Genomic DNA, 23,771 nt, shown 5'->3' with positions numbered 1-23,771 from the left:
AAAATTAGGGGTATTACAGCAACAAACGTCACATTAATAACTGGAGGCGACCTTTAATGCTCGCGTCTCTTCAGCCTTTTCGAAATAATAAATGACCTAGAAACCTAGTCTTGTACGCGCAATAATTCATTCTGAATCGTCGCACGTGCAGGGGGGCAAAATGTGGGTGTCATTCATTAGACGCTAATGTGGCACGTTGACAAGTCAATACAACCATAGCTAAATCCTACTTAGCAAGTTGAAAAGTCAAAGGCCTCGAAAGATTAAATCTCGAGCACTCTAAGCCCTGGCATCGCTCTAGGCCCTCAAGCCTCAAAAGATCAAATCTCGAGCACTCTAAGCCCTGGCATCGCTCTAGGCCCTCAAGCCTCAAAAGATCAAATCTCGAGCACTCTAAGCCCTGGCATCGCTTCAGGCCCTCAAGCCTTGAAAGATAAAATCTCGAGCACTTTAAGCCTTGGCATCGCTTTAGGCCCTCAAGCCTCGAAAGATCAAATCTCGAACACTTTAAGCCCTGGCATTGCTTCAGGCCCATCAAGTCTCAAAAGATCAAATCTCGAGCACTCTAAGCCTTGGTATCACTTCAGGCCCATCAAGCCTCAAAAGATCAAATCTCGAGCACTCTAAACCCTGGCACTGCTCCAGGCCCATCAAGCCTCGAAAGATCAAATCTCGAGCACTCTAAGCCCTGGCACTGCTCCAGGCCCATCAAGCCTCGAAAGATCAAACCTCGATCACTCTAAGCCCTGGCATTGCTTCAGGCCCATCAAGCCTCAAAAGATCAACTCTCGAGCACTCTAAGCCCTGGCATTCCTCCAGGCCATCAAGCCTCGAAAGATCAACTCTCGAGCACTCTAAGCCCTGGCATTGCTCCAGCCCCATCAAGCCTCGAAAGATCAACTTCGAGCACTCTAAACCCTGGCATCGCTCCAGGCCCAATAAGCCTCGAGAAGTTGATCCTCGAGCATTCCAAGCCCTGGCACCACACCAGGCCCATCAAGTCTCGAGAGACCGACTCTCGAATATCCCGAATCCTGGTGTTACGCCAGACAATGCTGTTTTGAAAGATTGGGGCTCCTTAGCACGAGATGAAGGTAGGATCTTCGTGTTATAGGAATCCATATTTGGGAAACTTAAGAGGATCTTGGATTGGTGGATGAGAAGTTAAGAGGTGCCTTCGCTCTCGACAAGGCCCAATTAACAAGATGATGGGATTATACACGTTGTGACAGCAAACCTTAAAATCACAATTAATGCTATGTCAGGCTTGACCAACCGACGGCCAAGCAACATTTAATGCCCCTGATTAGGGGAGAAGTGACATGGCAACATGGGACAAGGCTCGAGGAAAGGATTAGACCCTTCAAACCCCTAAATCTTTAAAATTACTCACGTAATTTGGATTGGGGGTGATGCATGCAGAAAAAAACCATGCATAGAAGGGACCATTGGATAATAACCAATGGAATCTAGATTTATAAATGGTACTGTCCTATGAAGAAAGAACCAACCTCCCGAAAGGAAGAAAAGCTGTCATGAAATACTGTATACTTGCGCCTACCACCATCTTGATCTTGATAGTTGGTCTTTTTCTCCTCCTCCTACACTGAGCATCTCCTCTGTTTTCCTTCGTATTTATATTCCTGATATTTCTATTTTATTGTTGTTTTATTACCTAGTAAAAAAGAACCCCTACAATGGTTTATAAATGGAACAATTCACAGAAAGCTAAATGATTTCACAAAAGGAACCAATTTATCAAATGTAGAACAGATCTTTTTATTTTCAAGAGCGGAACTAAAAATCAACCTGCAGGCGAAACTAAAACCAGTTTTTAGTTTCTTGATTTTTGTTTGTTTGGGAAGAAATATAGAGAAGACCTAAAGGAGAAGGAATCACCATTCATTTTTTTGCAGACGCAAGTGGGTTTTTTTTTAATTTAAGAAATGTCAAGTAGCTGAGGACATTTTCGGCATAAGGGAGTGTAACCAGCTGGTCCAAGTTACTTGTTGGCCTGAGGGACATTTTTGGCATAAAATGATTAAACAGGAGCAGGTGACAAACATGTCCGCACTATGGACGGCAATTAAACAGAAATGGGATAATGGGTTAACGGTTTTGTAGTTTTATTTATTTATTTATGTAATGAAAGTAAAAAGAGGTTATGTGATTTTACCCCATATAAAGACATTCTGTATAAACCCATTTGTATATAAAGTTCTAAATCCATTATGGGTTCATACATATATATACATATGTAGTTTTTGTATTCTAATTAGGATTTGTTCTTCATTTAATCCCACCTGATTTCATCAAAGTTGGTGACTTAATTGGTGGCGATCTCACATACACACAGTGCATATATGCACATATATAGATATATATACATGTATGGACTCAGACCTCTTGAAATTTATGATTCTCTCTTCCCAAAATATGTGATTTTTGTATTTTTCTTCAGATTTTCTTGGGTTTTATTCAAGACCCTGTTGAATTATATCCAATATTTGGCTTCTCATCATTTTCTTAAATTATTATTATTATTTTTTGTCTAAATATTAACAGATATTTGTGGATACATTCTGTTGAGGCTGAAATTCGCGCAGTCCGATATGATACTGTTTTCCTGCAAGGAAGAGAGGAGAAGATCGATGAACCTTGACGGCATCGGTGTGGTGCCTGCCAAGAGCTCTCCGACGATCAAATTAGTCACGGAGGTCTAAAAAGAAGGCAGAATTAATAATAATTTTTACGTCGTACCTTCTTTAATGGCTTGATACCCTATTTATAGCTGTCGATTGGAATCAAAATCGTTCCGCTGATATCGATGGTTGACCTTATCTTCCGCTTGTGCGAAATCATAGGAGATTTATTACCAGATTTGTCGGGATATGATTTAATCCTTTTGACCTCCTCTAGTTATAGTAGGATTATTCTCACTTGTTGAAACACGTCAAATTTGATTTCATTATCCTTGATAATGAAATCTAATTAATCTTATCGAGGGTAGGGTAGGTTTATATTTTTCCCTATCACATTCCATTCAACCTTATAGGCTTATATATTTTATCTATGATGGAGTTAGAAACATATAATATATATATATATAAAGAAGAAAAAAACAAATGAATGGTTAATGCTATTCTATTGAATTGTTTTATCAAAACAAAAAACTGATGCTATTGTAAAGTTATATATATATATATATATACACACACACATATATATATTTTAATGGATACTTTGGTCATTTAACATAGGTTTTATAGGGTAATTAAGTCATTTTATACTTCAATCAAAATTTTAACAACACAAAGTGAAAAAAGGGTAACAACAATGAATTTTTATATGCAAAAAGTGATTTGACTGAAAAGTAATTTTGTGGTGTGAGTGAAAAACGGAACAAACATTTACAATGTGAGTGATAATGATTTTCGAAAGCGTTTCAATGTGATATTTGTCCAAGTTTGAAGAGGTGTCAGTAAAATTAACCTTTGTATTTAATGACCTTAATAATCTTATAGTTTGACATGAAATAACAAAATTACCTTAAAATGCCAAAATATCAATTTTCATACCAATTTTTTATTATTAAATTTTTAAAAAATAAAATTTTATTTTTTTGTTAATGACATTTGATTAATTTTCTTTTTAGGGTTTGATTATTATTTTATTTTATATTTTTAAAAAGAAGGTAGGATAATATAGTGTTTACAAGGAGAGAAAAAAAAGGATAATAAAGTCTTTTAATTTGACATATTTTTTTATTAAATTAAATAAAGATATAAAAGACATTTAACACTTTTATAAAATTAAAATAATAAAAACCAAATTCTCCCCAATCTTCAGCTCAACTTAATTTACCCAAATTTAAATCTCCTTAAAATTTCACTTATAACCTCTGCCCCAAAAAGTGGCGGGAATACTTGGCGCCATATTGTGTACCCCGATTTTCGTGGGTAATTTCACTCCCTATAAAAACCCAATTCTCCAGATCAAGAGCCATTTCAAATCCCATTTGTGTAAATTTTCATAGCCACAATCTGTTCTCGCTCTCAAACTCCGTAGCAATGCCTCAACAAGATCCACAAATCATCAGTACCGAAATCAAAGAACGGTCACCAAAGGTTCAGAAACTCGACCAAAACGACGTCACACACACTTCTACCCCGCTATTGCGAGTGAAGATGCTCTCCGAGAAAGCTGTTCTGCCCTCAAGAGCGTCTCCCCTCTCTGCTGGTTACGATCTCTCTAGGTAAAATACCGGATTATACACAGAACAGTGTATACACACACACACATATTTATATATGTGATTTAATAGCCAATTCGTTTGAATATTGTGAATCTCCATATCTAAAAATTGATGGGTCTCATCTGGATTTGTAGCGCAATAGAGACAAAAGTACCAGCCAGAGGCAAAGCTTTGATTTCCACAGACCTTAGCATTGCAATACCAGAAGGAACCTATGCTCGAATTGGTAAATCCTCTCTCTCTATACGCGCACACATATAACATTTAATTGCAAAAAACTACTTTAACTTTCATGGTTTTGCAAGTGTACCCGGTGATGTAATTATACCTCAATTATTTGAAAGCTGCATCTTTCAACATGTCACTAATTTATCATTTCATCCTTCAAGAAGTTAAAAAAAAAATATAGTTGTAAAATGAAAAAAGAATCTGTAATAACATAAACATTATGGCTATATATTTATATATTGATAACATATATATATTATGAGTTGATTTATGAATTTAAAAAGGATACAAGGTCTTTTTTATCACTAAAGAAGGTATTAGAGCATCTGCACTATTCTCCTCGGATTTTGGCTTTCTAAAAATGTCATTTCAGTTTTTTCAAGAGTCACAATAGTAATTTCAAAAGTTCGCTCTCCAGAAATATGTATTCCATTAGGCTCTCCAAATTTTCGCTTTAAAAATATATATATATATATATATATATATATATATATTATTATTTTTAAACTCTTTCTAACAATTATATTTTTCATCTTGTATAATGAATACTCATTTGTTAATCTGAAAATTATCACTACATTTATTTCTCTTTATTGTAGCAAAATATTATTATCTATGTTTTTTAATTTTGAAATTCCAATGATTTCGTCATCACAAGCTTTTTCTTTGGCAGATTCTAATTCTTCATCTTCTTCGTCAAGTTCTTCGGAAGATGACTCTATTGCTGTGTTGATTCAACAGGATCAAAATGAATTCTATGAGATTATGAATTTAGTGAGGCCAGAGATAGTTGAACAAATATTTCAAGTTCGTAATAAGAAGTGGTACATTCATTGTGATCGAGAGGGAAGTCACTATCAGTTAATGAAAGACTTTTTCGACGAGAATTGCACATATCCATCGGAGTACTTTCATAGGCGATTCAGGATGCGATGAGAACTTTTTCTTCGTATCTTTAAAAATGTCAAAGCTTATGATGATTACTTTGTCCAAAAAAAGGATGCGACAGGTCGTCTGGGGTTGTCTTCTATACAGAAGATGACAACTGCTGTTCGTATACCCGTGTATGGTTGTGCAGTTGATCACTATGATGAGTATATTAAAATCGGCGAGAGCACTGCCATTAAATGCTTGAAGGCATTTTGTAATGCTATTGTTGCTGTGTATGCCGAGAAGTATATGCGCCCACCTAATGAAGCTGACATAGCACGGCTGCTTGAAGAAGGGGAGCAGAGAGGATTCCCGGGTATGCTTGGTTTTATTGACTGTATGTACAGGGAGTGGAAGAATTGTCCAATGAAGTGGCATGACACACACAAGGGATTCTCTAGTAAGAATACTCTTATATTGGAAGCAATTGCCTCACAAGATTTGTGGATCTGGCATGCATTCTTTGGAATATCGGGTTTACACAATGATATAAATGTGTTGGATCATTCTCCGGTATTTAATGGTAACATCAACGGCAAATTACCTCTGGTTAATTATGTAGTGAATGAACATCACTATAGAACGGGGTATTACCTGTCTAATGATAGATATCCTAAGTGAGCAACTTTGATGCAGACCATTCCACACCCAACCACTAGAAAAGAGAAATTGTTTGCTTAGAGACAAGAGGCATGCAGGAAAGATGTGGAACGGGCTTTTGGGGTATTGCAGACCAAGTGGGCAATAACGTAAGGACCAGTGCGTTACTGGGAGAAAGGTGACTTGCATCTCATAATGAAAACATGCATCATCCTTCACAATATGATCATTGAAGATGAGCGTCACGCAAATGTTGGAAGATGGACTCCGTCATCGGAGGATGCAATCCCGATTCCCACTTTAAGTCAATGCCCATCAGTTTTAGCGGCACACATATTCTCTCGCCAACTTCAGATTTGCAACAGAGAGACAAATACGCAGTTGATGAATGATTTGATGAAAAATTTGTGGAGCCGCAATGGTGATGAAGATGTTTAATTTATGTTGTATTTTGTTTACTTTTAAGATGTTATAATATTTCATGTACTAGAACTTTTATTATGTAATGGTTTTTTAAGATTAAAAATAATGAATTGGAATAAGAAAATAAGGGTTACAAAATTCAGAATAAGAAAATGAATTTTAATTTTAATTAATTTTTGTAAAAAGTGTATTAACGGTCAAATGTATTGTTTGTGGCAGAAATTTAAATTTAAAGCAAAAAAAAAGATTAAGGGAAAAAAAAAAAGTGTTTTTAATTTATTTGAGGTCTAAATCAAATTATTTTTGGACAAACAGTGCTTAAATAATATATTTTTTATTTAATAAATTTTGTTTTATTTTTTTTAAAATAAATGAGATCAAAATAACCTATTTTTGGGTTTCTCATGCGGCCAAACAACCGTGCCTTAAGGCACTGTTCTACAGTTTTGAAAACACGGAAACAAAATGATGGCGTTTGGAAAAGGCAAAAGTCAAAAAAAAAAAAAAAAAAAAAAAAAAAAAAACCTCCTAATTGGGCTTGGGTTCGCGATATTCCGCGAGCTAGATTGTGAGCCCATGTGGGCTTGCCCAATTTCCACTGGCCCGCTGCGGGCTCATTTGGGCTACTAGCCCGCTACAGATGGCCTTATAGGAACTTCAGAGCTCAACATGTCAATATTTTGTTATAAGGATTCTTAAAGAAATTGAGGATTATTATTATTTTTGCAGTTTATACTGTATATAATGCATATTTGATAATCTATTTATATTATGAGTTCATTCATGAATTTAAGAAGGTATATCATAGAGATTTCAGCTCTCAAATTTCTTTCAAGTAAATTCAGGAATTATCCCTGCACCAATAGAAGTGTCCTTTTTGGAAAATGTTTTTTTTATTAATTTTTAATTATACTAGTGGTGAATGAATTATCAAAACTTATTTTTGAAATGGACGGAGTATATATATATATATAACAGTGTTTTTATTTCATTTTTTTGGAATGGGTTTTGTAGCCCCTAGACAGGGGTTGGCATGGAAGCACTCGATGGACGTGGGTGCCCGTGTGATTGATGCTGACTACAGGGGAGCAGTCGGGGTGACCTTGTTTAACCATTCTGATACCGATTTCCAGGTGAACCTCGTCGATAGGATTGCTCAATCATTATCTATATTACCTTAATACATTAAGGATATTATTTTAATTTTTTTAATTTTATTTATTTTTATAATAATTCTACTTGTCTTATTAAGGCTCGTTTATCCTATTTTTCTTTCTTTTTTACTTAATAAACGAATGCAGTTTTTTCTTCTTTCCTGTCTTTCTCTCCCCTCTTCCTCTCTTCCTAACCAAATATTACATAAAGTAACACGACGGATCAGAAAGGATGCAATTCATTCATTTATTATCCTCTCTCCTATCTATTAGATGAAATTTATTCCTTACTTTCTATACCGAACCAAGCATTGTGGTGGATCAGAAAGGATATGACTCAACACTTCTATCCTTTTCATCTTTCAAATTCTCTCCTACCAGTTGAGACTAATATAGACCTTGTTATATCCCTCCTCTCTTCTTTCTTTCCCTCATCATCCCTCCTACCAAACCAAACATAAAGATCCACAAGCTATGTCAAGATCCAACTGTAAGCTTGGAGTGCTGGATTGGGTCACTCAATGCAGTGAGATTTGGACAATTTGTAAAGCCCAGCCTTCAAGATTTGTTAGAACCCTATTAAAAGAAAGAGAACCAATTGCGTTTTTAATCTCCTTTAGCTTCTCAACTTTAGCTTGAAGCTCAACAACTGGCTCCATAATCAAGTTCACAAAACCGTTTCTTATAAGAAAGTTGGCGGTGCCATATATATATATACATGTGATTTCTTCTTATAATGATACTACTTATGCCCCTCGAGCAAATACTACAACAATATCTTAGAACAATCAAAACTTATTAGAACAGTCAAAATTTGTACAGTAACGGAAAAGCATAGAAACTCAATCTGCAAAGAAAACAAGGATCGTAGACACGATATGCAGGGCAAAGCGTTCAAGTTGAGAATAGATGGTTCCCTTCACTGAAGGAGGTTCTGACCATGAAGATGCCCGACTTGATTACTAAATATTTTCTCCGGAAAAGACGGTCACATGTGTGGCAAAAGAGTGGGAGGATCCGAAGGGATATCAGCCGTTGCCTGCCAAGTGAGAAATATATGTTCAGTAAAAGTGCCACAAAAATTAAGTAAAATGTAAGTCACCTTTTTCGATTGGAAGTGTTTCATAGAAAATCCATGTAGCAAGATATGCACAAAACACTTTAGGTAATTGTACAGGCATGCTATATCACATAGGATTCAGACTTGCTGAATACATCGCATTTTAGATAACAATTACACCAAAGTCAGCGTGTTGTATTAGTTTAACCATGAATTTATATAAACCCCCATAAAATGAATGGAATTAATGCTTCACGTGTTCTAATGTAAAGCATTTTTCAATAAAAGCTTTAATCATTTTCGGGAGTTTGACACTGTACTACAATGTTCCACAATTTTTTACAGAAGATGGATTCACAAAACATGAAAATGACTTCTGAGATATATATATTAGTTATTTATTATTATTATTTATCCATTACTCATTTTCCTAGAAGACACCAGAAAACCATATGCCTAAGAATAAGATGCACAAATAAAAAATATATACCGTATACATCCATATGAATGCACTTGATGCATATATTTGCAGCCATACATGTACAATACAAATTACTATACATTCATGTGGGTGTGTGTGTGTATATATATATATATATATATATAGAAAATATACTTACATACAGTTTTACGTATACATCCACTTATGTACACACCTATGTACTAATCAATATGTAAGCTAATACGAAACATTGTCTTCTTGTCTATATACGTGCTAATACAAGTTTTCATAATGCTTTTTTTAGTATTAATAAATTATTTTTAAAGTGTCAACCAAATAATGGAAAATGACAAGGGAAACGATTTCTTTCATGTAAAATGAAAAAGATTACGGTATAAACAGTACATGTGTGACACAAACAGAGCATAAGTGGTCATAATAATCAAAGAAAGCTGATTTTTTAGTTTGCATGGTTCACTGAAAAACATAAGACCTATTACATCATTGATTTAATGGATCTCTATCTACTGCATATACAGGCCATATTCCTCAAATTCTATACTTACACAAGTTTAAGAATTTAGAGGCCATTGCATGGGGAAATGCAACAATTGTAAAAGCTCATCAGATGTAGCCATTGAGAACGCCGCCGTTCAGATTCTTGTTAGCGTGAGAGTAGCAATTTTCTTTTACAAATGGTTGCATGGCTTTGCTAATGATCTATAAATATGGGATCTTTCATTAATCTCATTTGATGAAATGGTGCTTTCACATACCTCCAAATATTTTGTTAACATTGTTGTGGTACTGAAGTTGAAGCCCTCAACTGGTTCTCTTTTCTTACGAGAGACATTAAGTTGCTTTCTGACTTGGGAAGCCAGCGACTGCATTTCACAAAAACAATTTCAGGAACTCAAACAGAAAACAACATATAAAAATACCGGAAACTACAGGGATTAAAGGGAAGACCACAAAGAGTACTAAATAGGCAAAAAGAATAATTTATACTGTAACAGTACGATTTTGAAGTAGAGGAACTACAAAGCAGGTTACTTAAATAAAACCCTTTATATCCCCCCCCCCCCCCCCCCCCCCCCCCCCCCAAAAAAGTTGTCTATATGGAGATTTAAATGATACAATACCTTTCCTAACTCAACTCCCCACTGGTCGAAAGAATTGATACCCCATATGAAGCCTTCCACAGTAATTCTGTGTTCGTAGATTGCCAACAACTGAAAAAGAGAGTAAGAATCAGTGGATAACGTGACAGATGTAGATATGTAGATCACTTGGCAAGAAGGAAGACAATAATATGTGACAAGTGCACTAAAAAGATGGAATTTGTACAGATATCATTGCGAGCAGAAAAAAGTAGGTTCACTTGTATCTAGAAGAAATACAGACGCCGTAGTCACCGAAATCATGCAAGACACCACAAAACCAAAAAGAAACACTCTTTTTGGTTAAGCCAGTCCATGGACCTGGAATCGTTCAAATCAATAACCAAATCCAATCTTGAACTTGCCTTCTCATACTCCACAAAGTGGCTTTCGGGCAACTCTAGGATTTAAAATTGATTTTCCAGTTTCAAGCTTTGACTGTGTTTTATTGATATTAGAATAGCAAAAACTAAAAACCAGGGCCACTTCTGAACTTGCCTTTCCATCATCTGCAATGTGGTGTCTGAGTCATCTTCAGTATTCACAGTTGAGTTTTCAGTTCAAATGTGACTGCATCTCTCATGTCCATAATCCACAACTTTTTTTTTTTTTTTTGTTTTGTTTTTTTACCATTACCCTTTTTTTAGAGGGGAGGGGGATGGTATTTTGATCAAACCTAAGGAATTTATCAGACCTAGTGCAGCCTGTCAGTTGGATTGATAAAACAGGTGAACTGTCATGGGCTGATTTTTTAATTGATCATTTAACTGGTTATTCGCTGGTGTGCGCAGTATACATGTCAGGGTCATTTAGTTTGCTGCATATGCTTGGACTTGATGTTATTACCTAGAATTGAATTGAGCCTATACTGGTTAACTAGTTGTTTTTCTACTGGGCGGTTGAACTCACCCTAACATATTTCATGAAGATGTTTCTTTACATAAGAAGTCATAAGGAATTTTACCTCATTTCAAATTTGTAATGGACAGGACTATGTTTTTATGTTATGAAGATGTTTCTTTCATAAATTTTGAAATTTTAATGGAGGGGTTTGTGGGTTCGGATTGTTGATGTATTTTTTTTTCCTTGATAAGATAATAAGGTTTTATTTTATTTTTATCATGCACTAAATAAACAAATAATAATAAAATAATCGGGGAACGACAAAGTGGTATCAAAGCACGGTTAGTAGGTCATTGGAAATAAACATTTAGTATTTGAAAACTGACTAACAATTTGGTGTTTGGGATCCTATGTTTGTTTAATGGAGGCCTTTAGAAACGAATAGAGAATCATAAGATTCTACAAAATGAGAAAGTACACTATGATTGAATATAAATTCAAGAAAAAACGTAGAAAAGTTTAAGACAAATACTAAGTATATAAACAAACTATGTCAGCACACTGATTTATTAGATAAGAACACGAGATAAAAAAACAGTTCATGAATGATCGTATATTACAGAAAAATATTCAATTCATATACACACACCAACTATGTCAGCACACTCCATTATTAGATAAAAACACAAAATAGAAAAAGGTTCATGAATCATCATCATTTATAAATGATCCAACATTACACAAAAATATTCAATTCATATATGAAAAGGTTCTATTTTGATATACTTGGGTCAATGGTCATGCAAAGATCTCCCAGAGCCTATAACATAGGGAAGGAAAACAAAAATGTGAATTGAGGTATGTGTAGACGAGGCCATGAGAGATTGATTTTCATAAGCAAAGTTACCAAGTTATAGAGAGAGAGAGTTTTCCAAGAACCCACCAAAAGAAAAAAACATAGAAAAAGGGAAGCAAACATGTCGAACTCATGCTAATTGAATGAGGAAACAAATGGCCTAAATTAGTTGTTAAAGCAGTTGATTAATCTGAAGAAGACTAAAAGAGTTGTGTCTTGGTCAAAAAGTTTTTTTTTTTTTTTGCATGTCTTATTTAGACAATTAAGTGGGTCTTTGTATCTGTGTTATAATAGTATAATACCATCTGGGTTTCAGAGTTTTTTTTTTTTTTTTTTGATAAGTAAATTGTATAAAAGCGTTCAAAAGGGGAACGCGTCCCAAACTATACAAAGACAAAACGGAGCCTATGAACTCAAAGAGCTCATAAAATCAACAATATCCTCAAGAGAGGAGTAGTCTCTCCCCTGACCCCAACAAAACAAATTACAAATGATAGAAAATTTTAACACCCCAATGGAGGATTCCTTTCCCTCAAAAGATCTTCCATTACGCTCTCTCCAAAGGCTCCACCAAATACAAAAAGGGGTCACCCTCCAAAAAACTCTGGCCTGAGCCCCCACCCATTGACCCCTCCACATATCTAACAACTCCCGAGATGACCGAGGCATGACCCAATGAATACCAAACAGGCCAAACATCAAACTCCAACAATCATGAGCCACAGGACAGTGCAACAAAAGATGATCCACCGACTCCCCATTAATCTTGCAAAGACAACAACTATTAACAATGATATGCCTTCGCTTCCTCAAATTGTCCAAAGTCAAATCTTACTCCAAGCTGCAGTCCACACAAAAAAGGCCACCCTAAGAGGCGCCTTAGACCTCCACACCGTCTTCCATGGGAATAAGGTACCATGAAAACCAGAAAGGCACACAAAAAAGGACCGGACCTGGAACATCCCCTGAGAAGAAGGCACCCAAATCAAGGAATCTGCCCTAGACCCCTCCACCTCCTATCCGTAAAGGAGAGCCAAAAACCTAGTGACATCATCCAGCTCCCAATCCTAAAAAGCTCGCCGGAAACGCACATCCCAAGGCAACCTTCCACTATCAAGGCAATAGTAGTCAGCAACCATAGCATTTTTGTCAACAGCAATCCTGAAAAGCTTGGGAAACAAAAGGGCCAAAGGCCTATCATCACACCATGGAAATAGAGGCTGGAATACGAAAAAGCGAAAGAAAATACGTTGGAAGGCTTGACAAAGTGCTCTTCACTAACGTAACTTTACCGGCCTTTGACAGATATTGTTTTTTCCAACCCGCTAATCTTCTCTCGACTCGCTCAATCACCGGGTTCCAACTTCCCACCCTCCTAGCCGAGTCCCCCAGCGGCAAACCCAAGTACGAGATGGGAAAGCGTTGCGTCCCACACCCTAAAACTGCAGCCAGAGTGTCCACCTCCTGAACCTCCCCCACAGGAACAATCACACTCTTTCCCACGTTAACTTTCAAACCAGAAACAGCCTGGAAACAAACCAAAACACATCTCAGATACCTCAACTGGGATACATCAGCCTCATAAAAAACAATAGTGTCATCCGCAAAAAGTAAATGAGGGATCTCCAACTGCTGAACTGATTCCGGGCCAATCTTGAAACCCCTAAGAAAACCCAAATCCACCGCCCTTCTCATCAGCCTGCTAAGGGCCTCCATAACAATAATAAAAAGAAAAGGGGAGAGAGGATCCCCCTGTCTCAACCCACGAGAACTGTCAAAGAACCCCGAAGGAGAGCCATTCACCAACACCGAAAACCTGACAGTGGAAACACAAGAAACAATCCACTTCCTTCATCTCTCACCAAAACCCATCCTCTCCAACAGATAGAACAGGAAATTCCAGCAAACATAATCATAGGCTTTCTCAATATCCAGCTTGCACAGAACACCAGGAGTCCCACTACGAAGTCTAGAATCCACACATTCGCTAGCAATAAGGGTGGAATCCAGAATCTGTCTACCCCCAACGAAAGCATTCTGAGACTCAGAGATAACTCCATCCAGGACCTCCCTCAATCTAAAGGCAAGGACTTTTGCAATGATCTTGTAAATGCACCCGATCAGACTAATGGGTCTAAAATCCTTGATATTAGAAGCACCACCCTTTTTTGGAATAAGGGCAATAAAAGATGCGTTAAGCGATTTCTCAAATCGCCCCGTGGAATGGAACTCATGAAAAGTGCCCATACTGGGTTTCAGAGTTTCAGGTCCTTTATCAGAAATAAACACAAGATTAACAATACAAGCCTGTGCAACAAGAATGGGAAGAATAGTAGTTGACTTGAGATCTCATAATTCGTGCAATCTTGTAGATTTGGGATCAATTCAGTATCAAAGATTTTAACAACCATGATACATATTTATGTAAATACATTTTATTCATGTCTTCATGCATGAATATAATATAGACTCACTTCTTGCACTTAAATTATTTTCTCTTATGTGTAGTAACTACCATATTATTTCTATGATGTCTGATTTGACCGCATGACTTAACGATTGAACTACTGACCCATTTACCCACTACCTTCAAAGGCTAATTTTATCTGAACATGCTGAAATACAAATCGCTTTTAATGGAAATCTACTACATCTGATAATTTCTATAAACCGAATGTGTCCTCTTTTTCTTTCTTTTCTTTTTAATTAATGTTGTTATCAATACATAATTCGTCTCTAATAACCTATATCTCTAGTAATTGAAAAACAATCTGTTGCAGGAAAAAGGATGAAACTATATTTAGAATGAGGAGAGTCGGCAATGTGTTCTCATATACAAATATTTCAGATTCACATGCTAAAAAGTAGAAACACTTCTTGGACCTACACCAATGGTGCTCCACTTAAACGATTATCCTTAGTTAGGTTCTATAGGACTTCTGGATGACTTACAATGCATCCATTCATGAAAAGTATATAAAGCTGGAATATTGTTCTATTAGTTAGAAAGAGAACATTAAATTCAGCAGTCTGGATATAATTAAGCAGGAAGGGTGGTCGGTATAGCTGTAGCAATATTTAGTGTTGTCACCATAAAGTATTCACACCACACAGTAGAACAACAAGGCACACTACCACTTGGAACACTAGATTAAGTTTCAAATGCTCTACTGAGGATAACAGATTATAGGCCGAGTGGCATGGAGTTGGCCTCGACAGACCTGGGATTCAGGGCTTCTTCAAACCATCTCAAAAAAAAAAAAGTGGAAAAATGAATAAAGAAATAGATAAGGAAACTAAGACAACATGCTCAATCACATCTTGTGAGTTGTTACTCAAAAGATTTGAGTAACCCTAAATGGAACATAGGAAACTTAAGGTCAGGTAGTGAAGACACATGGACTCTAAAGCATCACTTATATACCTAGTATACTTCCAACAATTACGAAAATGTATGTGAACTTCATGAGTTAGACAAAAAAATTAAAAGAAGCCTCAAACCTGTCCAATATTATAAGCATTTAATGATGGAAGTAGAAGGCTAAGAGAAGGTCGATTGCCAGAGAAGGTCTGTGAAAGACAATAAACTGTTAAGATTATAGATCCAATTTAAGTAAAGAGGACAATAAAAAGGAAACTGAAAGGTAATCACCTTGTGAGGAATAAGATGCTGGGCAACATTCTCATTTTGCAACTCTTCGGGTTTCTGTAAGAAAGTGACTTTTGTTTAGATACACTGATATTCAGCCAGTTGCTTACATCACAAGGCAGATGCAATACTAACAAATCCAAGCAGTTCAAAAGAAACAAACTCCATTACAGAATCTGTAGAATATGACAAATAGTTAAAACAAGGATTTCAAGAAGTCTATAAATAGTTACTAGGAAGGTGTTTTGTTGTTTTATATTGGAACGTACAAGTTGGATGAATCCTGTGTGTGCTTCATATCTACTGCTGCAATTTTTTTCTGGAATCGTCTATATAAATGTATCAATATGTGAGGGTACATCTGTGTGTACATATAGACTACACTCGTTTGTCTATGTGTATGCATATATACTTATATAGATGAATATAAATAATTTATAAAATGCTTTAGTCATCTCATTTCAAATATTCAATTTCGACATAAAACAATTCTTATGTTTTACTAAAATAAACAATCTTATGATTATATCTAATTTTTTTTTTTTTCTTTTGGGTACTTCAAAAATTTTCAGATTTTATACATGAGATTCCTTTTTCAAAATTAATTGATATGTTATGTGTATCCTGTCCTAGTTTCCTAGATAATCGTCTCTTGTAATCAAACCAAGACACTAATTGGGAAAGGAAAGGGAAAGAGAGGGGTGATGAATTAAAAAAAGAAATGAAATACATGCCATATAGATGTATGCTTATAATTGCAATCAAGATTACAGGAAACATAATGGAACACCCAAAAAGGGCAAAAAAAAAGGTCAGGAATTAAGATTCCTCGCCTCTGCAAACTGCATGAGGAGGCAAATGTACCTTTCATTCCAACCGAAGTGAAGCAAGATTAATAACAAGATTGAAAGGAGTTAGTTGTATAAGCTACCCTTAAAAAACCTAATATATGTTTGCATAATGCAAAACCAACACTTCACAACAAAATACCCAGCATCAAAGTTTCCCAAAATCATCATTATGATTCTGCAGTTCACTTCAGCTCCTTTTTGTGGACCAAATAAAAAGACCATTTCTTTTTGTTTTGTTCTCTTCACATTTTCTTTTATCCTTTTCTTAATTTTCCCCCTTTTCATTAAGCCAAAATTAAGTTCAGAGAACTTCTATTATTTGATAAAACACGAAATTTAACTATGTAAAAAGAGAAAACACTGATAATCAGAAAGAGCATATATCTCTACCTTCCCGTAAGCAAGGGCATCTGGCTGTGCAAAAAAGTTAGACATTAGCTCGTCATGGTTACTCACCACTTCACCTGCAATACAAATTCAATCCAAAATAAAGAAATGGAAATCTGGAAAATGCATTAGAAAGCCACCTTCTGCTATGCCATTAATCACCAAGTGGTTCTGATAATATTCAATTAGGGGTGCAACTTGGGGGGGCTCTGTAGATTGACGAGTAAGTCAGGCTTAACCAAAGATAAAATAATCTTTAAATTCAATCCAACCTGACCTCCCCAACCTAAGTTCAAACCAAGCTAAAAATTTCGGGACTTTGGTTGAGCAAATCAGGTTGATCTCATGTTAGCCTGGGGTTGGGTTACTCATAGCAAAAAATCTAAAAACTAAGTATAAATATATAGCAGATAATAGCCAAACACTCAATAATTTAGTTATTCATATAATTAAAAACATTTAAAGAAAAAGAAACAAAAATAGCTTAATCATAATTATAGATATAATATCTAACATTATAAGTAAATATAAAGTCAGTTAGAATTTGGATTAAGCTCGGGTCGCCCAATACGGGCAGGGTTCAGGTTGCATGACACATCAACCCTAATTGTGAACTAGTTGCCCAATCATGTGAAAATTGGTTTGAGTTCAGGTCGGCCCGCACTAGTTTCAGCCCTACATATGATCTGAGGCCAAATGCTTCTAATAGACAGAAAGCGACTGTCCCCTCCAAGAACCACCAAAAAAAGAAAACAAAACAAAGAAGAAAAGAAACAGCGTACCTTTCAGATACACAGGTTGCTGACTCTTCACAATACCAATAAAGTCACAAGGAATAACACGCCCCTGAAAGCTCCAAGAAGATGGCTCAAAGTCAGTGATGGAGGCAGGAATTTGTTTAGGGGCATATTGAACATGGTAAAATAAAAAAATTTCTTCCAACTAACAGTGCAGTAAGACAAGAAGCCGAAATATTGTTGTGAGGTAATCAAAATTCAGTAGTACGTAATAATTCAAGAAAACGTTGCTGTAAATTTTTTTAGAAACATAAAATATGGAAATTAAGGGTCCTTTTGGCAACAATTTTTATTTTATTTTAAAAAAGGTTTGTGGTGTGATTTATTCTGGAATAAAAACATGTTTATTAACTAATTTGTTGCACAATGTTTCATAAAACAAATGTTTGAATTATTTTAAAGAAATGGTATTTACATCATATTGGGTTTTTGAAACAATTCTCATTACATTTGTTCAGCTACAATAGCAAAAATAAGTGAAAATGACTTTTTCTACTTTCAGATTTGGGCTGAAACAAATGCAATATCATGCAAAACTTAACAAACATTACCAGATGTGTTTTCATGACTGGTTATCTTTTTCACCAATTTGAAAAAAAAAAAAAAAAAAAAAAAAGAGAGAGAGAAGAGAGAAAAGAAGGTTACTATACATACATCATACTTGAGTGCAAGAAGAATATGATTTTTCAGAAGAAAAAATTAAAAAAAAAATAAAAAAATAACAAGAAAAAAAAAGAAGAGAGCTGATACATGTTAACTGTGTCTATAGGGTGAGCTCTATAGAACACATCCTATACACATTCTTATACATAAGGTAACGAATCAGTGTTAGAAAACTTAGTTACGTGTGGTCATATTCCTCTTCAAAACATAGTTTTTCATAGTGTCAGTGAGTCGGTTGAGTTGATCCAGAACATCAGTTGAAGACATGGCAGACACAGAAAGTAAGACAGATGGATATTCAATAACTTTGATAGGTTACTGGTAAATGAACTTAAATTGACCTTAGGTTAGCTTATTTTATTCATAGGTTTGGGCTTAACATGTTTTGAAAATGCTTTAAAGTTAATTGTTTTTTTATTTTATTTTTTAAACTAAGCTAAAAATTGTTTTTAAGAAAATTGGAATTAGAACCTCAATACAGCAAGGTTCGCTTGTTCAAGACTTTGTCGATCGATCGACAGAACTCCAGAGTTTCGATCGATATGTTGATCGATCGGGACTCATTCAGAGAGGTTCAATTGATACTTTGATCGATCGAGAATCCTGCTGCGAACAGGACTCTCGGAATTCAGTGTTTTACATAGATTTAGTGTTCTAAAACATGGTAAGTTTATCTTGATGACTATAAATATGGGTTAGGTCGTGACTATTGGAGGATAGTTCCACACTGTGTTTGGTGGTGCATTTGGAGAGAAAGGAATAGCAGAAATTTTGAAGGAAAGGACACGTCTGTGGCGACTTTGAAAATGCATATTCTTCGTTCTATTTTCTGTTATGTGAAAGGAAGCGATTGCTCCTCGACCGATGACTTAGTTGATCTTTTGGACTCTATTGGGCCTTAGGTTCCACTTTCGTTTTTTGTATTAGGGACGCATTCCCCTTTTGAACGCTCTTCTAATCGAATTTTACTTATCAAAAAAAAAAAAAAAAAAAAAAATTTATGGGTTAGGTCACACTGAGAGGGAGAATCTTTCATGCTTTAACATTGAAAAACACTTTGAGAAATTTGTGGGAAGATCAAGAGTGAGTTTTTGGGTTTTTGCATATTTTTACACTCTTAGACATGTTCTCCACATATTCAATCTAGGAACCATATAATTTATACTTGAGTGATTGAATGCACATCAAACTGGGAAATCAGTTCTGCAACAATTGACCAGAGCAACACAGTACATCAGTGCAGAGAGGTGAGTAATCAATAGAGAAACATGATCATGGGAATCAAATGCTGTAGATGGATTAGATTAATGACCTGGAGATCTTCAAATGACTGAAGATTTGGTTTTCTACCATGCATGCCTAGAGACCAGTTAGGAATTCGACTGTACTGAATTGTGACCAGTTAGAGATCTTGGAATGACTGTAGATTGTTCCTGACCAGACGAGGTCCCATGGCCTTTTACTGTCTTTTGATGGTTTTCCATGAAAATTTGAATGTCTCACTTACTCTCTTTTTACTTCATTTTTTTGATTTACTGCTCATTTTATATTTGTGAATTGGAATTGAATACTAATATTTTTACAAGTATTAAGGTAATAATTAATTGGTAAATTAAGTTTAATTTAAAGAGCATAAAAGTATCCATAAGTATTTGTAAGACCTGTTCACCCTCCTCTATGTCTGTTAGTTCAGAACAATCTTAGGTATTCGATTGTTACTATTCTGTTTCAGTCAACCCCATCAATCAGATTACTTTTAGACCTTATAGAGTCAAATAGTAATTATGTACTTAGTCTGTCCCTCCCAGCACTATCCCTTAACAAGGTTTAAGACTGAGTAACAGTCTTATTTCTAGACAAGTAGCAATCTTCAATCCAAAGAAATATCAAACAGTAAAACTAGTTAATGTACTAAAATTATTTTTTCTGGGCATTTTCTGAAAATACTTGGAATTGATGCATCAACAGCGGGATTACAGGGTGCACTGTAAAATTTGAAGTTAAAAGTTGATATATTTTATGTACTTGGAGTTTGAAAAGAAAATTTTATAACAAGAGATTTTCTTTTTCTTTGCATACTACATTATACAAAACAAGGAAGTTACCTGGTGAATTAATTGGTAAAAGCTGTGCTGACCATTTGTTCCTGGTTCACCGAAATCAATTTCACCGGCCTCATAGGGAAGAGGCACACCATCAATTGATACCCCTTTTCCATTGCTTTCCATGCTAACCTAAGTTGGAGTGAGTTTATAAGGGTATACGAACATTACAAAGAAGTTTTCAAATCATGCAAGCAGAAAAGCTATTGTCAACATGCCTGCTGAATATGTGGGGCAAACTTCTCGAGGGCTTGAGAGTAAGGAAGAATGGCCTGGAGGAATATTAGAAGTTTTCAATGTGTATGGCATCAATAATAAGAAGACATTGTTAGAGAATGCTTAAAAGGTGGAAATGAAAGAGTCTGTAGAAGAAAATTTACTCACTCTTGCTGGATAATCAAGAAATGAGACATTCCATATGCTCAACAAACCCAAAAGCACCTGAAGAATGATGCAAAGTTAACAAACAGTGGACAAGTCTTATAAACATATAACTATATAAGTGAAAGTCTTATAAACATATAACTATATAAGTGAAACTGTGGAAGTGCATCCAGCGAAGGCAACCAGAACATCCACTATTGTAGTGGCACATGCTAGGATACTAATTCATTGGAGAGGGTCAGATTCCTTTTCCCATCCACAGATTTGCGGATAGAGGGAAGAATCCTGTCCAATCCACTGATTTTGACCGCGTCTTGACATTTCAGCCACTTTTTTTTCCGCTAAAACGCGAAAATTTTACTGATGGGGTGACTTGAACACACAGCCATCAACTTACAGCCATTTGAACCACCAAATTGTGATAAGAGGTATGTCATCTATGGTCATTATAGAATATCATTGAACTCCTTACGGACACATAACTTATTATATATAAATTGGTAGATGCTCTAGGATGTAGTTACAAGGAAATAAACATTCATGTTCTTGCTCCCTGTCTGGCATAGTAGGGTACATATGACCCGCATGCAAAGGCAAGAAACCTAGAATTTAATGGGCCCAACCTCAAAGATCAGAAGATCACTCCAAAAGAATGTAAACAATACAGTATACAAACACAACCTTTTTGCTGAAATTCCTTGAAAAAATTCAGGGAAAAAAAAGAAGAAGAAGAAGAAAGAAATTCCTTGAAAAAGCATTCTAAGTACCATGACACTAGCAAAAGATTGCCTTGTGCCATATCTCATACAACACAAAATGGAAGATCAAGAAAAGGTTACATATGTGAGGCACATACAGGTAAGTTTTCCTCAAAAGGTGCTGAATAGAAATGTTGATCAATGCTTGAAGCTCCCTTCAAAAACCTTCAAGTAAGAAAATAAAATAATTCAGGCAATCATCTACCAAAACCAAGTCAAACTGAAATAACGCACGATGAAAATTGTGCCAATGTAAAATACTAATGGGTTAAAAATTTGGAAATCTTGAATTCTATCTTTAAGAAATTATAACCACTAAGAAGAGCACTTTAGATCAAAAAACCCAGAAAGCAAATATAACCAATTTGTGTAGCTTGTATGTGACGTGGCTAATAGAAATTGACACAGGTAACAATTGCATTAATTTTTTGGCTTCTGTAGCAAGTATTCAACTGCTTAACTCATCTTTATTTGTGGAGATAATGAAATATTAAATCATCAATCATACCATCTGAAATTTTAATTAGCCACTACAGAAATAAAATAATTTAAAAACATACTTCTTTTTTCGTTCCCCATTTTATATTTTGGGGTTGGGGGGAAAGGAAGTGGCAGGGGATGGGAAGAGGAGAACTGGAGTCAAAAGAAAACATCTAAATTCTGTCTAACATGGACACAGAGGATTGGGGAGGATGGGGAGCACGCACGGAGATAACAAGCACTATATAAGTAAATAATTTTCTATCTACATTTAGTTTTTATGAGACAAAATACTCAACTTCGACTGATTTATTAGGGTGTCAATATGAACAATGTCGAATTTGAGAAATGAACATTAAGAAATACCACATCGTAATTCTATATGCATACAGCAACCACTAGTACGCCCTCTCTCTCTCTCTCTCCCTCCCTCCCTCTCCCTTGTAGATAAGATCTTCTATTAGATGCCTCTTTCTACAACTCTAATCAAGGAATTTTCTTTATTACAGGCTAATGAATTATTGACTTTTTTGTTCATGGGCACATGGGAGTGTTGTGTTTGACACGGTGTTGAACTTGGATAGAGCTCCTTTTGAGAACTGCGTGTTGATAAATAAGATTTTTGGGGAAAAAAAAAAGTACAGTTTTAACTTTTCACAATCAATGTGTTCTTTTAAAAAAGTTATTGAAGCAGCAGGAGAATGTAAATATACACCTAATACACACTGCCAGCTATATATCAGTTCCAGATTGGTGTCATGAATCAAATCTACAAATGATATGCGTGCTGCAATTAAGTAGAAGAAATTTGTATGTTACCGTACTTCTCAACAACTGAGAAACCGTATTGGAGAGATAAAGGTAACACTCCAACAGCGCTACAAACTGTAATAGGTAATTTGAAGACAAATCAGATGGCATGCGAATCATAAAAACTAAAGAAAGAGAGCAAATATACATACCACTATATCGGCCCCCGACCCAGTCCCAGAATGCAAATGCATTATTAGGATCAATCCCAAACTTCTCCACAAGCTGTACTAAAGATTAAAAAATAATTAAAAGTGAGGTATCCAAATAATCAAACTGAAAATTCCAGAAGATCAATGTATTATTTAATCCAATTTTCACATGAATTCAATAATGGATGATCCCCGGATAACATGGAAACAACGTAATTACTTCAATGAAGAGATGCAAGTACATAATGAGGTGGATATAAGGAATAAAAGTTTAACATCCATGTCCATACTTACTAGCATTAAAGAAACAAGAAAATGTGCAAATTTCAAGGAATTAATTAAATGTACACTGAAAAGATGGAAATTGGTAAGGAAAGCATATTGAATATCCTTCTTTTCTGTTCTTCTAAGTTGTTGATTACCTCATCTGACCTCATAAAGGTGTAAGTTTTTCATGCAAGGTTGGTTAGAATTATTGTTTCATCAAAATGTTTGAAAATGGACCCCAAGTATACACATTAAAATTGAAATGGTCCTATTTTAAACTTTACTAAAGCATCCAATCCAGTCCACCTGTCCCGTCAACATCAATTAATGGGGACAACACTGAGTATTGCATAATTAGCATTTTCTATTTTATCTAAAGTACCAACTCTCACAGGCAGGTTCAGTTGCCCGATGTGATATTTGAGGAACTGAACTCTCAGGTTTGACTCTCCTTGGGCTTACTTGATGCAAGTGATTTATAGGTGGTTGCTTCTATATACAGAAATTAATGTTGATTTAT

The 23,771-nt window shown here is 35.5% G+C and overlaps 2 protein-coding genes across 3 annotated transcripts in view; one reads left to right on the top strand and one right to left on the bottom strand.

The window, feature by feature from the left end:
* The first annotated feature begins 4,030 nt into the window (after positions 1-4,030).
* LOC132279784 (deoxyuridine 5'-triphosphate nucleotidohydrolase-like) lies at positions 4,031-7,875 on the top strand. The gene is made up of 3 exons (XM_059781825.1): positions 4,031-4,255; positions 4,390-4,481; positions 7,451-7,875. Exons 1-3 carry the CDS (start codon positions 4,071-4,073, stop codon positions 7,615-7,617), a joined length of 444 nt encoding a protein of 147 aa, XP_059637808.1. The 5' UTR covers positions 4,031-4,070; the 3' UTR covers positions 7,618-7,875.
* Positions 7,876-8,253: 378 nt separating this feature from the next.
* The window catches only part of LOC132279783 (glucose-6-phosphate isomerase, cytosolic), a 40,168-nt gene continuing 24,650 nt past the window's right edge, over positions 8,254-23,771 (bottom strand). For both annotated transcript variants that reach the window (XM_059781823.1, XM_059781824.1), the window contains exons 12-24: positions 22,985-23,057; positions 22,847-22,907; positions 21,641-21,707; positions 20,785-20,841; positions 20,619-20,672; positions 20,404-20,532; positions 17,621-17,684; positions 16,842-16,915; positions 15,604-15,657; positions 15,453-15,521; positions 10,235-10,324; positions 9,869-9,976; positions 8,254-8,629 (exon numbers count right to left, since the gene is read on the bottom strand). In XM_059781823.1, the coding sequence (XP_059637806.1) occupies positions 8,579-8,629; positions 9,869-9,976; positions 10,235-10,324; positions 15,453-15,521; positions 15,604-15,657; positions 16,842-16,915; positions 17,621-17,684; positions 20,404-20,532; positions 20,619-20,672; positions 20,785-20,841; positions 21,641-21,707; positions 22,847-22,907; positions 22,985-23,057 (951 nt within the window). In that variant the 3' untranslated portion in view covers positions 8,254-8,578. The remainder of the gene's footprint in view (positions 8,630-9,868; positions 9,977-10,234; positions 10,325-15,452; positions 15,522-15,603; positions 15,658-16,841; positions 16,916-17,620; positions 17,685-20,403; positions 20,533-20,618; positions 20,673-20,784; positions 20,842-21,640; positions 21,708-22,846; positions 22,908-22,984; positions 23,058-23,771) is intronic.

Source organism: Cornus florida, unplaced genomic scaffold (genome assembly GCF_030987335.1).
Source record: "Cornus florida cultivar Cherokee Brave unplaced genomic scaffold, ASM3098733v1 CherokeeBrave_3.0.0_Hap2_Chr10, whole genome shotgun sequence".
Lineage (NCBI taxonomy): Eukaryota > Viridiplantae > Streptophyta > Magnoliopsida > Cornales > Cornaceae > Cornus > Cornus florida.
This window is presented reverse-complemented; position numbering and strand designations above follow the sequence as displayed.